This window comes from Helicoverpa armigera, chromosome 20 (genome assembly GCF_030705265.1).
Source record: "Helicoverpa armigera isolate CAAS_96S chromosome 20, ASM3070526v1, whole genome shotgun sequence".
Lineage (NCBI taxonomy): Eukaryota > Metazoa > Arthropoda > Insecta > Lepidoptera > Noctuidae > Helicoverpa > Helicoverpa armigera.
The window spans coordinates 6543987-6558694 of NC_087139.1; the positions used below are offsets into that span (position 1 = coordinate 6543987).

The following is a 14708-nucleotide window of genomic DNA, read 5'->3' on the forward strand; positions in this document are numbered from 1 at the left end:
TACTGCAGTTACATTCACCGACATTAATCAACTGCAAGTGGTAAGTGATCAACAAGTCTGCGACACTTGCATCATAAAGTGTAATTATTTTTAATGTTTAACAGTACATAAAGCATGCACAACAACACTTGTTCAGTGTAGTCATTTATTTTGTGAAATGTTCCGTACAGTCACGGTAATTACATCTAACAGTTGCAAAACTTTGCTGAATCTTGAAAACAAATTCTTATTTTGCCTCTATGACAAGGAAGAACTTCATAATGCCTTAAAATAAAATGAAAATGTGACATCTGTGTGTCAAAAAAGACATCTCTTCAATAATATTTGGAATTTAGATAGGTATATCCAACACCAACAAAAAGAAAAATTGATAAAAAAAATACTGTGAACTGTAAAATAAATGAAGGTGGAAAATATAAAAGAACGTATAATTTTTATATTATTTTTTACAATTGTACTAGACAGGGTTCTTCTTAAACATGTCTCAAGGAGTTGAAGCTGACTCATCATTGCCGACGTGGAATATCCTCGGCGATAGTTTTCCCAAACAATATGATACAATTGAGGTACGTAAGGAGCAAGAATTTTGTGTGTGGTTGTGGCGACAAGTGTGTAGCTGCAAATGCAAGCTATGGATAGGGTTAAGTTATGAAAAAAATTAAGTTGCAGACATTCAATTAAAAGTATTAGGTACGTACTTACTATACTTTTACCTTTGTGGTGCAACAGCAGCGCGCTATATAATATTCTACCTACCACACAGCTTGGTAGCGAAAGATATTGATAAACTTTAGAATTACTCAGATCTTTACCTACCACACGTGGGGAAGCACCGTACAGTTTTGTTTGCGCTAGCCCGAACAGAGTTCGCAGGCAGCGCTTTGGGCTTTGCGTGTTCGAGTTTCAGTCGTTCCAACCACAGGACCAAAACCAGTTTGCGTAAGCCGTGAGGAATATTGCGTCAAATTATTAATAACAATATTCTAATATCCTAGGAAACCGATAAGAAATCAAAACCGGAAAACATAAGCAAAATTAAATTAAAACTACAGGATATACAAGATGCTCACAATAGAATCAAGAATGACGTGGTTTTTACTCCAATCATTGTAAGTTACAAAATCTATTCATGGGTATACATCGTTACAGATGAGTTTTAACCAACCGACCACTATACCTACTTATCAATGCATTATACCAATCAGTCAGAGACTACAGCCTACCTAAACATAGCGAGCTACCTACATATTAGCATAGGTATAAAGGTACCTATTAAGATTTTTATGGCCTAATCCGGCTAATAATTAGCGACCATTTTATGTAGTCTGTTAATTATGAACGATGCTAATTACCTACCATCCTTTTCCATTCCATTGTTTTTCTATTATTGATTTGTTGACCGAGCGACTTCTAGATGTTCCTTTCTATTATAATTAGCTAGGGACCTTATGTATGAAGGTATAAAAATACTTAATACTATGTCAATTTTTTAGGAAGCTAAACATATAGGAAGAACCTTTTGCAATGTTTTCTTGAAATGCGAAAATTTACAGAACACAGGAAGGTATGCTTGAAAGTTACAGGTAAGTAACAATAAAATAGAAGCCCAACTGAATAATTATTAAAATATAATAACATTTTAGCTTTAAAGCGCGAGGGGCTTGTAATGTTCTATACAGCATGTCACCTTCCGACAAGAGCAAAGGTTGCACAGTATCAGGGGGTCGCAACTACCTCTTCGCGATGACGTACTACGGATTTCGACAATCAGTGCCCATCAATGTGATCGTGCCAAAGGATTGTCCCCTCGTTGACAAGCATCGATACAAGGAAAATTTTGCGATTGTGAAAGTGCACGGCAATGACCATAATGATGCCAGCCTACATGCTCTCACTTATTGTGACGAAATCGGCTCCAATTATGTGCACGGGTAAATTCATAGTACATATTTATATCCCTGTTTTCAAAGCTTTTCCTGCTCAACGGACTCTTAGAATACAATTTTGTTAAAACATGCCTCACAGACAAAATGTATTTGTGCGTAGTTATGATTTGATGTATGTAAACTAACCCATTAGTCGTAGTAGGTAGGACCACCTATAACCACATAAACGCCGAACTATTTTAAGTTCTAATCTCTGCTGCCGCAATTGGCAGGTCAGATAGATTGGACTTAATTGCGGGTTACGGCACACTGGGACTAGAATTGCTGACTCAGATGGATAAAATGGATGCCATCCTGTGTCCTGTCGGTAGTGGCGGTCTCGTAGCGAGCCTCGTGCTGGCTGTCAAGAGTCTGAAGCCTAACTGCTTGATATACGTACGTATCTTTCGCCATAATTCCTACCCAGCTCCATCATTCCACTGAATCTTTAGCTGGGCGTATCGAATAAAGGACTGACAACAATTTTCAGTCACTTAATCTTACTGGAAGCCCTGTGTTATTCTACCGTGGGGTGACCACTTAAACCCTAGACTTCATTATTCAGTATCAATTTCTGAACCCATCAAAGACAGAAATTATGCAGATTTAGTAGCGTAACCTTTTTCCTAGGGCGTGGAATGTGCGGCTGCTCCTACTATGACTAGAGCACTCCAAGAAAAGAAGCCAGTCATGATTCAGCAGAACCCGACTATCGCCGACAGCCTCTGCAGTGCCATCGCCAGCAATAACGCTTTTAATATTATCAGGGGGTACCTTGATAGAATGGTTAGTAGGTATTGAACTATGCAATACCAATCAATATTAAATAGGTTTTTGAGCACGAACCAAACAAAATTGAACGCGAGAGTTCCTGGTGAAAGATTTTGGCACTTACCTCGTCCATCCATTCATCCTCTTTTACCTGCTTTTAGATCACAGTTGATGAAGTGTGGATTTCACGTGCGATGATCAATATTCTGGAGCGCGAAAAAATGGTAGTGGAGGGAGCAGCCGCTTGTCCTGTCGCCGCGGTCATGGCTGGGAAGGTGCCGGAGTTGCGCGGTAAAAAGTAAGTAATACATAGGAGGCCCGGGAACCAGTAGAATAAAAGAAGAACCAATAGATACCCGGCAGTAGGAAAGCATTGTAGGGGCGGGATCTCAGTTAAAGTCTGTTAAAGAATATTTTGAACTGACCTCGGCTTGTCGCTTTTTACCGAATTCCATAAATGGGAGAAAGGTCTCAGATATTTTTTTCGTTTCAGCGTTGTCTGCGTCCTGTCGGGGGGCAACATCAACAGCAGTCGGATGTCACGGGTGATCGACCGCGGCATGGCGGCCGAGGGTCGGCTGGTCAAGTTCAGCGTGGCACTGCCCGACGTGCCTGGCGCCATGGCCAAGCTTCTGGCCAGAGTCACAGACACTGGCGCCGATGTCAAGAGCTTTGTGCCAGAACGCGCTTGGATGAGACGTGATATTTTTACTGTTTCCGTACGAGTTACCCATATTCGCTAGATTCACTCATGTAGGATATCTCCAGATGTTTTCCTTGGAACATTGTACACTTTATTAAATATTGGTTACGCTACTTTCAGGTGAACATGCTGATAGAAACGAGTGACATGCATCACGCCAAGGATTTAGAGAAGAAGTTGGTGAAGGACTACCCACACTCACACTTTATTATGTTATAGTTTATAATTGGTTCTTAAACAGTGCCTGTACCTGGCTAAATTATGATCCCAGCTATACAATATTATACACACAATAAATTAACATCCTGATTATTTATATTAAAGCCCTATTCTGCATTATTAACTGAGTTTCATTTAGTTGATTTATCGACCTCATGTTGAAACCAATCAATTTTTATCTTTGCATATGTTTATGGGTGTGAAGGTATGTATATGCTGACCTTCTTTTATAGATCTTTAGGTTTTTCAGAAGAGAAATGCATAATCATGCATTTTGATGCTGGTACGCTCGCGTGACTATCGAAAACAAACAAATGAAATTCCATGTTCAGCGGCTGCTCAGGGGTAAACTCCTTTCTGATCATCATCATCAATATAGGAATGGATTTGAAAACAATTATCACATAGAGAACCTTTATACCTATAAGACCTACCCACATACTCGTGCACTGGCTATTTCGGCACATATGAATCCTTTTTAGTAAGAAACTCTGTACTGCTCTCTGAAAGAATCTGTGTCACGTTTCATAAAGTCAACTGAGCATTAATGAAAAAATGAATAAATAAGTAACGCAAGCGTACTCAGTAAATAAATAATCTAAATTCTAGTTATTCCTTGCAGGTCGCAAAATGGTAAGTCAAAAATCGTTGGACGAGGTAAAATAGTGTAAGTAATGTAAATGCTAACCATTGATTAATTTCAGAATGACAAGCCCCTGAAGGATGATCGTCCACACATTTTATCATTTTCTGAAATTAAGCAGGCAGCGGAAAGGATTGAAGGAGGCATAATACATACACCACTATGTGTAAGAGATGCTATTTCAGGATATTTTGGATACAAATTATGACGGGATAGCTAATTATCAAACCTGACCTTACATATATTTTCAGGAAGCAAAAATCAGTAAATACATGGACTACAATATCTATCTGAAATGTGAAAATTTACAGTACACTGGCAGGTAAACTGAGATCTTGGTAACACAGATATAGACCATGATACTCTTACAAAGTAACACTGGTGGCCTGGTAGCATGACTTAGTCAAAGTTTAGAGATGCAAATGAACTCAATTATTAAACGTATATTAAGGTACCTAATATAAACGTAAGGTAACACATTACTTGATTTTTCTTGCATTTAGTTGCGCTGAGCGTGGTGTTCGCAACGCGCTGTTGGCGTACGGCGCAGAGGGTACCGAGCGCGGCGTGATGGTGCCCTCCAACGGCAACATGGCGTTGGCGGCGGCTTACCACGGCGGCACCCTCGGCCTGCCGGTATGTATCTAGACCAGACCATTGATGTCATAAATGCTAGTCTATTTAAAGTAGTTTCCTAGTAACGATAGTGGTTATCCCGTAATATTCAGGTGACAGTTGTAATGCCGGAGCGCACTCCGCCGGCGCTCGCACAGCGGTGTTCGGAGCTTGGCGCCAACGTGCTCCTGTGTGGAGAAACGCTTGACGATGTCATGGCGTACACCAAGAAAGTACACCGAGACAACCGCCAGATATTACTTAAGTAAACAGTTTATTCAATTAACAGCTTAACTTCGGTGAACACCGTGATTTATATAGGTTCTTCATTAATATCCTTATATGGTTTCAGTTCGGATGATCCGTTGGTAATGGCGGGTCTTGGGACGTTGGGAGTGGAGATCATCACGCAGTTGCCTGAAGCCGACGCCGTGATCGTGCCGGTGGCCTCCGGAGGGTTGTTGGCGAGCGTGCTCGTCGCCTGCAAGAAACTCAAGTGCTCCTGTCTTGTTTATGTGAGCTGATAATTTCCGACCTACTTTACAAAGAAGCTAATTTGCATTTGTCCCATAGTCCAAAGTCCGTTTCATTTTACTATGGTTAACGAAATCATATGAAACAAATTCCTTGTTTTTGTTATAATCCAGGGAGCTGAGTGTTCAAAGGTGCCGAAAATGATGAAGGCGCTGCAAGCCGGACAACCAGTCACAGTGACACCGGTACCCAATCTCGCTGATGGGCTCAACGCCTCCACGGTTGGGATGAATGCATTTGTAACTCTTAAAGGCAGACTTGACAGGATGGTAAGGCTTGGTCACTAATGAATAAAGATGTCCCTAGGTAGGTAGGCTACTCTTCCTTATTGTCTTTTTAGAAAATAAAAATTTGTATGGAAATGTAGAGGCAATAAATGACATAAGGGAGTAAACAGGATGGTACATAAGGGAGTAAAAGGAGAAACTACACAAGTTAGAATACCTAAATATCGGAGAGTACCTACCTACACATACTGAAGGGAAGCATGTGTTTCTGAAAACCCACAAAGCGATTTCAGCTCAACCCAGAAATCGAACCGAGGACAGCAGTCACCTTATATAATCCGTTTTATTTTTCTGTACCTATATAAGTTGTTTTTTAACATTGCAGTTGGTTGTAGACGAGTTATACATCGCTCGGGCGCTGATATCGATGTTGGAACGCGAGCGCCTAGTAGCAGACGGCGCTGGTGTTTGCGCCATCGCTGCAGTCATGCAAGGACTAGTGCCTGAGCTGAGAGGAAAACGGTATGAGTCTATACAGGAAAGAACAATGTCTTCTAAAAAATATCAAATCCTTAAAGACCCCATAAAACCCAAATAGGTTCACTAGCTGCGCAGGTTTTTTTTTTATAAGTCCACTGTGCAGCTAAGCATCATTTTACAGACTCGTCTATTTATTTCTGAAGGAGCGTAATACATTGTACATAATAATGGTTACTTACCTATCCAATCACATTAGTATGAGCTGAAAATTATATTTAAAACAGGGCGGTGTGCATAGTAAGCGGTGGTAACATTGACTCCGGGAGACTGTCGCGCACGATACAACGCGGGCTGGGCTCCAGCGGGCGGCTCATGAGGTTCGCAGTGCCGATCCTCGACCACCGCGGCGGTCTCGAACAGCTCGCCAAGACCATCTCCGAAGAGAGCGCCGTGCTCAAGAGCTTGGTTACAGAGCAGGTGTGGGTGCACAGCGATGTCGGAACCACCTGGGTATTTATGATTTTGGCTTACTTTTGGAAAATCCTGTTAAATTGTCTATTTGTGACTAGCCAAATTGCAATCTATATTGGCGGCAACGGCAATCGCCATTGTCATCGAATGTAATATGAGAACAAAAAGTTGTCAACTGCGGGCAGGCAACCACAAGACGCGATCAGAATGATTCCTATATATGTACTAGAATTTTTGAAATATCAATGGCAAAAAAAAACAAATAACTAAAATTAAATTTCTAGCTCATGATTACAATTTGTGCTGGTTTCAGGCCAATGTGGTGGTTGAGACATCGAATGAGGAGCACGCGTCTGGTTTAAAAGATCGCCTGCGAGATCTGTATCCTACTGCCAGGTTTGCAGTCATTGACCTTGATGACAAACACAAAGTTTTTGTGCGATGAAAAAAATCACAATTGAGTGTGTATATTTTGAAATATTGTTTGCTAGTTGTGTATTTTTTTTTTGTAATGAAGTGAAAATCAAAAGGTAAATAAAATGAAACTAAAACGTTTTGTAGATTTTTTTTTATTGTTTTTTACTTATACATAATCTTATGCGACAGGGTCATCACCCTTGGTGGCCCTAGTGTAGATCACCTGTCCGTGATGCTGGACTACCTGTTTGATTAAACCTGAAACAAAATTAAAGTATTAAGCACATGCTACATACATAGGATACTTAAATATTTATTAGTAGTTCAGACTCAATATATCAGTTTTAACTGTCATGGTTTGTCTAGAAAAGAGGAACATCATAACATTAACATTATTAAATTATCAGGCAGGTTTTCCCTATTTTCCACTACTTGCAGTAAAAATTACAAATAAGTAAATCATGAAACATCCTTAGCACATAAAAGAAATTAATTCATTTCAAGATGATGACTATAGGTGCGTTGCATATGAATTCACTTAAAAAACAATTTGACTGTGACAAAACGATGTAGAAATTATACCAAAATTAAATGGTTTTTAGTTTATTTTAGTTAGCCTTGTAGGCCCAATATCCACTATATAAGAGTAAAACAAATCCAAAAGGCGATCACTAATTAAATAAAGCAAACTAAATACCTTTTTCTCTAAGCTCGATGAGTGCCCGTCTGGCAAGGGAGCCTCGGACCTTCAATCTTTCAGAGACAACGGCGGGTGTGATCAGTTTGTACTGGGGCACTTCCTTGTACAGTTTCTCGTAGGTAGGCTTGTCAAACAACACCTGGTTGTTCAACTTGTCACGAACTTTTCCTTTGGACCACTTCTGCAATGTGAAAAAAAAAAGGTGTGAGTGACACATGCATTTGTCTGTTCTTATAATAGTTTTAGTTTAAGGGGCAAGGTGTAGCCATCAGCCTCAATATATCAGTTTTTACTCTCACAGAGTTCAAGTATGGGTATTATAATCATTTGGAACACCTTGTTTCTTCACTTCACTGCTTGGGACAATTTACGAACTGGCGATTTCGGATATAGTACAAGTTTTAGTAATTGCACACTGTTTTTAGTTTAGATTCGTTAGAAAATATCGCTGCATTTAATTATTCCGGTAAGATAGGATTGTATTGAACTTAGCACGCATACATAACCTAACTTTATTAGTAACAAGTGTTTACCTTCTTCTTGGCTTTACCGCCACCGGATCCCTCCTTCTTCTTCTGTGTTTTCTGGGGCTGCTTGGCCGAAGCCTTAGTGTCCTTCTTGGGCGGCTGGAATTACAAAAACATTGTTGACAACAATCCACGCCACGAGGTCCACACATCCCCACGGCTTGGGGATTAATTTTCCCGTTGACACAAACTGACTCTAAATTTCATTAAACAATATTTAAGGCTTTAAAATTGATAGTTATTATATCGATAGATGACGAATTCACTAATTTTCCAATGAAAAACTAAAAGAATAAAAGCGGCAGCTTATTCACTCACCATCTTGAAACCGGAAAGAAGGTTGAAGAATGTTGTCTATGAGTCGGTCCGTTTTGACGTCTACGTTCAGAAACCCAAGTTAAAAAATATCATAGACAAAATGACAGGAAATGTTCACATTTCCGCGATAGCGATTGGTGTGTTTTTTAATTTATCTGGGTTTTAGTTTTACTGCTTAAATCAAAATTACATAATAGTTATTATTTAGCAACTTAATTAAATAATTTAATGTAATGAAATTTAGTTTTTTTTACAGACACTTAGCAAGGTTTTGGTTTCCAAACGTGTTAATGCGTTCCAATAATCAAAAAAATTTAGTGACGCGTTCACAAAAAGAAGAAAAATATGGTGTGCAAACAGTACAAAAAGATTATATATTTATAGAAACGATAAAAATGCCAATAATAATCTCAACTTTTCTGTTTTGATGGGCGGCTGCGTCTCTAGAGCTTAAGTAGTGAGTATGGGCACACAAATGGAAATGGTGAGGCCATTGTCCAGCATCGGACGTTCTTAGGCTGAGACGACGATGACAACTTTTCTGTTAAAAATACAGATTTACAAATAATGTATCGTAAATCCATTTACCTTAGAGCATTTTTGCTCTATAAGGCATCGCCTAACTCAGGTCATTACCCTCACCTCACACATCAAATTCTTCAAATGAAATTGAGATTACGATTCCCCAATAGGTTTTTGTGGGTATTACTTTGTTTTAAAAAAAGTTTTTTCTTGTGTGCGAGCGTGGATGCGATCACAAACTTTTCAGCACCAGGCAGCAACAGGGAGGAAATAGGTCATGGAAGTCGTTTACTGGTCATCGTCGTGATAGGATAATGTTCATAAAAAGTACCAAATTATAAAAAAACAAAAGCTTTAATTTTTAGAAGCGCCCATTTTTTACACCTCAGTCCATGGTTCAAAACCAAATTATTAAATTAATAAATAATTTTATATAATCACAATCCTCCTTTTACATATTTATAGACTAGAATTTAATTTTTACATTTGTGACCTTAATGATTCATAGTAGGATAATTCTTCTTCAGTTACTGACGATCTGAATGATTCTACCGCATGAAGCAATTCTGAAACTCCTAGGATAACAGAATCAGGGCTAAGGTCACTTTCTTTTACGGCACCTGAAACGAAAACGTAGTTAAGAATCTCAAAATCAGTGCTTTGAAGGGAAGACGTAAAGTACTAACCTTACCTCTTAGAAAAAGAAGCAATAAAATTTGTTTGGGTTCTTTACCTACTCAGCATTATGCACACTTTGTACATAAGTTGAAGATCCGAACTACTATTGAGCTGATTTGTTTTGTATAGATATCGTAGACTGGTAGGCTGGCAGGAGCTGGATGCGAGAAGCCGAAAATCGATCTCAGTGGCGTGCACTTGGAGAGGCCTATGTCCAGCAGTGGACTGCGATAGGCTGATGATGATGATCGTAGACTTAATTTGTAACATACCAGCATGTAACTTAGCGACGAGCGCGCGGACGGCAGCAGAACGCGCGGTGGACACCACTTGCAACAGATCGGCGCCCGTACAGCTGTCCGGCAGAGCCGCCGCCACTGACTCCAAGTCCACTTCGTCACGTAACTTGTAGCTTAACAAAGAAATATTTAAATATTTAGCACAAAATATAGCATATGCCGTAACAGAGAATTAAGTGGTTAAGGGTGTATCGCTAAATAATAGGACGGTAAAGGCAAAATCACGATCCTCAACGAGTGAGGGACCGACTAAAGAAGAAGAAGAAGAAGAAAGGCAAAAATCTCTACAGACCTACTGAGCTAGCTGTGGAGGTACCAGAATGGAAACTAATGTTTTGAAAGCCATTTAGCAATTAATCTCAAATGAAAGCTAGCAGCGCAGGACTGAACAGATTAGTCGGTAGGTCTATTGAATTAAGTAAATAAATTGTTAATCCAAAAATACGAACTTTCAATGTTAGGGAAGATGTTTAGCGTTAATTCCGCAAATTTAACGTCATGGATTTGCGCAAAGTAACGCCTGACTCCATGATTTATACTAACTTTCTGCAAAGCGCTTTGAGTACACCAGTTTTCTCTTGCACTCCGTGGTAGGGGCCCACGTATATGAGCTTGTCGAGGCGGCCGGGACGCAGCAGCGACTGTTCCAACAGGTCGGGCCGGTTCGTTGCGCCCATTATGAACACGAAACTCGACGTATCTGCATCTGAAAATAACTTTTTTTATAAATGAATGTAAGCTTGGAGCGAGAATTTTGAATAATTCCTAATTGCCATTAATAATTTATATAACTGATTTGCGAGTGATAAGGATCCCGAGGGAATTGCTTCGTAATTACTTCTTTTTTATGGACTCAAAAATGTACATAAAACAGATAGTCCCCAAAACGTCTTATGTGTACCTTTCACTACTTCTTACGTGTTTTTTGGACTAGTTGGTCCAATACTTGGAGTCCCAAGCCAGTTACACAAGTACACAACAAACCTTCCCCGCAGCTGACGCCGTCGAGCTCAGCCAACAGTTGGCTGACGACGCGATCGCTGGCGCCGCCGGAGTCGCCCGCCGCGCCGCGTCGCGGAGCCAGCGCGTCCAACTCGTCCAGGAACACGATGCACGGCGATGACGCTCGTGCCGCCTCGAATACTGACCACACACTCATACATAAGATAAAATAATATAAGAGCAAAAATAAAAAAATAATATCTATGTAGTCTAATTAAAACCTTTCTGTTGGTTAAATATAACTATTTATTTGAATACAAGTTTCAACTGTGCTAATAGGAAAACATATAAAAATAACTTGAACTGAAGTATTTTCTGCAATAAGAATGCACCACGTAATATAGTAAAGTTATCGGCACGGATAATGAGCTCTCGGCGGAAGAGTGGGGATCGCTTTGCGCACTGTACACAGAAGGCAATAAACCAATAAATCACTTCTGCGCAGGTGAAGGTCAGGGCTCAATATCCTTGCCGATGATTATAGTTGATGCTTAGGTCTTCTGTGTTTGATAAGAGACTCAAGCCAATAATGATCTAGTTGTGCAATATGAACTAACCTTTCCTGACATTTTCTTCAGACTGTCCTATGTACATGTTGAGTAGTTCTGGTCCCTTAACACTAAGGAAGCTCACATTGAGCTCCGTGCTCACTGCTTTGGCTACCAGAGTTTTTCCACAACCCGGAGGACCATATAGCAGTATGCCTAAAACATAACGAGGTTTTACAAAAAATATATAAATAATCTTGTTATCATTTATTCTTTATACATAATAAAAAGTTTAATTACCTGATCTTTTCAAACTTGAATTTTTGAATAAGTGCGGATATTTTATAGGGAATTCTATAGTCTTCAATAATTCCTTTTTAAGATGCTCTAGGCCGCCAATATCTTCCCAGTACACCTTCGGGATTTTAGGGGCGTCCAAATGTTGACTTTGTAAGCCTCGAATGGACTCTGTCAACAAAAGCTTAAAAGTAAGTAAAGTAAAAATAAATGGATTTTAATAAATATTATAGCTTGCCTTACCAAGAGCAGAATTAAAATCGTCTTCTTCAACTAAATGCAAGCTAGGTGCAGGCGGTAGCTGATTGTAGCTATTGTGTTGTTTCAAATAGGATTCTCGTATTGCAAAATGCAGGAGCGTATCTAAATCGCCATATAGAAATGTTTCAGTTTTCGCAGCTACCCTCTGCAACACATCTCTAGAAGGTTTACTTAGGTAAACCATTTCTTTGTCAGTGCTTATCTGGTTCGGCGATAACTGTTCCTCCCCATCAATGTTGAGCTGCATGACAGTAGCAAACCACTCGAGCATCTCATACCTCTGCTGCACATTCAGTCTGGGTATATGGAACTTTTCTAAAAACATCCTCAATACATTCGGCTTCAAATCCTGTCTCTCTGTTATTGCAATAAATATGATTGGGTGTTTCGTATAATTTTGATACAAATCTGTGATTGTGTTCATGAAGTATTCTAAAACTCTACAGTCTTCATTATTTTCGGGATCAACTGCAAACACCTAAAAAGAAAGGTTTAAAGGTACAATTTGGAAACAAGCAAATGTCACGAGCGCGAAGCAGCGCATGTCTGTGGTGCGACCCGCGCCTCGCAGAATCCGGCTTAAGATTGAAAGTATACCTTATAAAAGTTTAGGTGCTTTGCTTTAAGAAATTGGAAAAGCAAGAAGTATGAATAAAGTGACTACCTCAAAGTTATCTAGCACCACAATAACAGGGGCAGCTGCTTTTGCCTTCTGCACAGTGGAGTTGATCTTGCTCTCTGTCTGTTTGGCTGTAGAACTCTGGAGAGCATTGCAGTCTATTGGGAGCAAGTTCATTCCTGGAACATGCATCAATTTAAATTTTACAATATATGATTTTTTATGCTGCTTTGATAACTTCTCTTTATGTGTCTGTCCAAAAATTTCTCCTAAAAAAGTGGGACCAAATAGGTCAGAATTGTATCTTTTTTCAGTGGATTCTTGGTTAACTTGTAAACACAATTGGACCCAGTAGGTGGTACTGCCTGTTTGTCTGTCTACTAACATAGATTTTGGGGTCCACTTATTAGTTTATTTAAATATATTTCATAGTGAACTGTTTCCAACTCACCATTATATTTGGCTAATAGTTTGACAAGTAAATGCCTGCCTGATCCAATTGACCCAGTCAGGAGCAGCATAGGAATAATGGGTGAACTCATTGAAGACAATAAATCATCTGGAATGTTGTAAATAAATTGGAATAAATATGGTACTCATTAATATTTTTATACAATAACAAGGTATATTAAAACCTTACCCATTTCTCCAGTTAAGAATGGTTGTATTGTATCCTGTAACTGCTCAAACTTTTGTCTCAACCCAGTTGGGCACAATGCCAATATATTTTTGAGGCCTTCATTTAGTTGTGGCTTGAAGAACTCATCCTTTGGTTTTAGACTATGTACATTCTCTCCTAAAGTTAATTGAGTTACACCTTTTACTATGAAAAATGCTTGCACTAGTTTGTTTTTGGCTTCAGTATTTATTTCAGCGACATCACTACAAAGCTTCTTACATTTAAAGTAAAGACGTCCAGTTGATTGTACTAAATCTAAATACTTATAATGATACTTTGCAGTTGTCTCTGGTGTCAGGTCTATGCTAAATATGTCATTTGTGCTCACTAGCTTAGGTATTTCAAAGTGATTGCTCAAAACCTCCTTAATAAAGTCATTGGCTAAGTCATAGTCATTCACTATGAGGCTCACTTCAGCTGCTGCAGCTATTTTGGGTGAACTATCTAAATTGGGCACTGGATGGAATGTTACACAGAAGTCTCTACACGCACTCAGGCCAAAACACGATAAAATGTTATAGAACTCATTTTCATTAGTAAATGCTATATTTTCTGAAACATGTTTAGAACCAACTATTGGAACAATTCTGATATTGTCAACACTAGTTTGTGCTGTGTCAGCCCATAGCTTTTTATGTAGTTCTGATGTCATGAAGTGAAGATTAAACTGAATTTCTTTGTTGCCATTTTTCTTTTCTCTGTGCTTTCTTCTCTCTTCTGGAGCTAACTTTAATGCAACCCAGAGTACACCATTATCTAAGTAGAATAAGTTTTCACTGCCTAGCTGTATAAATTGTTCTTTAGATATGACAATACATTTATCTATAAGAACTGGTAAATTCTCTTCCAATCTTTCTGTAATGAGAGATTTAACTAAGTGCGAAGGAATTGTTTTCACTTCAAATGTATCCATGTCTTCGCGATCAGAATTTCTCCTTTGGCACCAAATTCTATACTTTATCGCGAGAAATACGAGGAAGTAGTAGTAGTTGTACTTTGGATAGACAACTTTTAAACAAAACTTTAACACCCATAGTTTCCGAGATGTTTGTTCATTCATAGTAACTTAGACCGCTTTTGTGTAATTGTCCTCTGTGTCTAAACGAAAAAAATAAAGAAAAATAATACATAAAATATATTTTATTTCGATTTAAAATCTCTCACTCATTTTTTGTCGAATCAATGATAACAATGTCAACAATTTGACACTGACTGATTGACAGTGGCAGCTGACGCTGACAGTAGGAACAATAAACACATACAGATAAAATATCGTAAACATTAACACCATCGGGCCCTAAAGTTTATGAGCG

General features: G+C 39.0%; 3 protein-coding genes across 3 annotated transcripts; 1 reads left to right on the forward strand and 2 right to left on the reverse strand.

The window, feature by feature from the left end:
• Positions 1 to 122: 122 nt before the first annotated feature.
• LOC110373410 (uncharacterized) lies at positions 123 to 7143 on the forward strand. Its single transcript, XM_021330677.3, has 17 exons — positions 123 to 566; positions 996 to 1109; positions 1494 to 1564; positions 1644 to 1931; positions 2159 to 2321; positions 2556 to 2711; positions 2858 to 2994; positions 3190 to 3415; positions 4323 to 4427; positions 4513 to 4583; positions 4765 to 4897; positions 4990 to 5141; positions 5229 to 5391; positions 5524 to 5679; positions 6023 to 6159; positions 6402 to 6627; positions 6902 to 7143. Exons 1-17 carry the CDS (start codon positions 480 to 482, stop codon positions 7031 to 7033), a joined length of 2517 nt encoding a protein of 838 aa, XP_021186352.3. The 5' UTR covers positions 123 to 479; the 3' UTR covers positions 7034 to 7143.
• On the reverse strand, positions 7142 to 8614 carry Rps25 (Ribosomal protein S25). The gene is made up of 4 exons (XM_021330676.3): positions 8551 to 8614; positions 8239 to 8331; positions 7703 to 7886; positions 7142 to 7263 (listed from the first exon to the last, which is right to left on the reverse strand). The coding sequence occupies exons 1-4, from the start codon at positions 8551 to 8553 to the stop codon at positions 7184 to 7186; spliced, it is 360 nt and encodes a 119-aa protein (XP_021186351.1). The 5' UTR covers positions 8554 to 8614; the 3' UTR covers positions 7142 to 7183.
• Positions 8615 to 9407: 793 nt separating this feature from the next.
• On the reverse strand, positions 9408 to 14603 carry LOC110373376 (peroxisomal ATPase PEX6). Its single transcript, XM_049848625.2, has 10 exons — positions 13357 to 14603; positions 13168 to 13275; positions 12762 to 12895; positions 12080 to 12575; positions 11840 to 12007; positions 11609 to 11755; positions 11034 to 11192; positions 10593 to 10755; positions 10023 to 10162; positions 9408 to 9692 (listed from the first exon to the last, which is right to left on the reverse strand). The coding sequence occupies exons 1-10, from the start codon at positions 14453 to 14455 to the stop codon at positions 9553 to 9555; spliced, it is 2754 nt and encodes a 917-aa protein (XP_049704582.2). The 5' UTR covers positions 14456 to 14603; the 3' UTR covers positions 9408 to 9552.
• Between the last annotated feature and the right edge of the window lie 105 nt (positions 14604 to 14708).

Bases quoted from the DNA above. Each gene is read 5' to 3' on its own strand.
- LOC110373410 (XM_021330677.3), top strand. From the start codon at position 480: ATGTCTCAAGGAGTTGAAGCTGACTCATCATTGCCGACGTGGAATATC. The intron at 1,110-1,493 runs GTAAGTTACAAA...TCAATTTTTTAG, and splicing joins TGGTTTTTACTCCAATCATT to GAAGCTAAACATATAGGAAG. The intron at 6,628-6,901 runs GTATTTATGATT...TGCTGGTTTCAG, and splicing joins GCGATGTCGGAACCACCTGG to GCCAATGTGGTGGTTGAGAC.
- Rps25 (XM_021330676.3), bottom strand. The intron at 7,887-8,238 runs GTAAACACTTGT...TTCACATTGCAG, and splicing joins GCGGTAAAGCCAAGAAGAAG to AAGTGGTCCAAAGGAAAAGT. The intron at 7,264-7,702 runs GTATTTAGTTTG...ATTTTGTTTCAG, and splicing joins CATCGAGCTTAGAGAAAAAG to GTTTAATCAAACAGGTAGTC.
- LOC110373376 (XM_049848625.2), bottom strand. From the start codon at position 14,455: ATGAATGAACAAACATCTCGGAAACTATGGGTGTTAAAGTTTTGTTTA. The intron at 12,008-12,079 runs GTAAGGCAAGCT...TTTTGTTGACAG, and splicing joins CGATTTTAATTCTGCTCTTG to AGTCCATTCGAGGCTTACAA. The intron at 10,756-11,033 runs GTTTGTTGTGTA...AGTTATTTTCAG, and splicing joins CGGCGTCAGCTGCGGGGAAG to ATGCAGATACGTCGAGTTTC.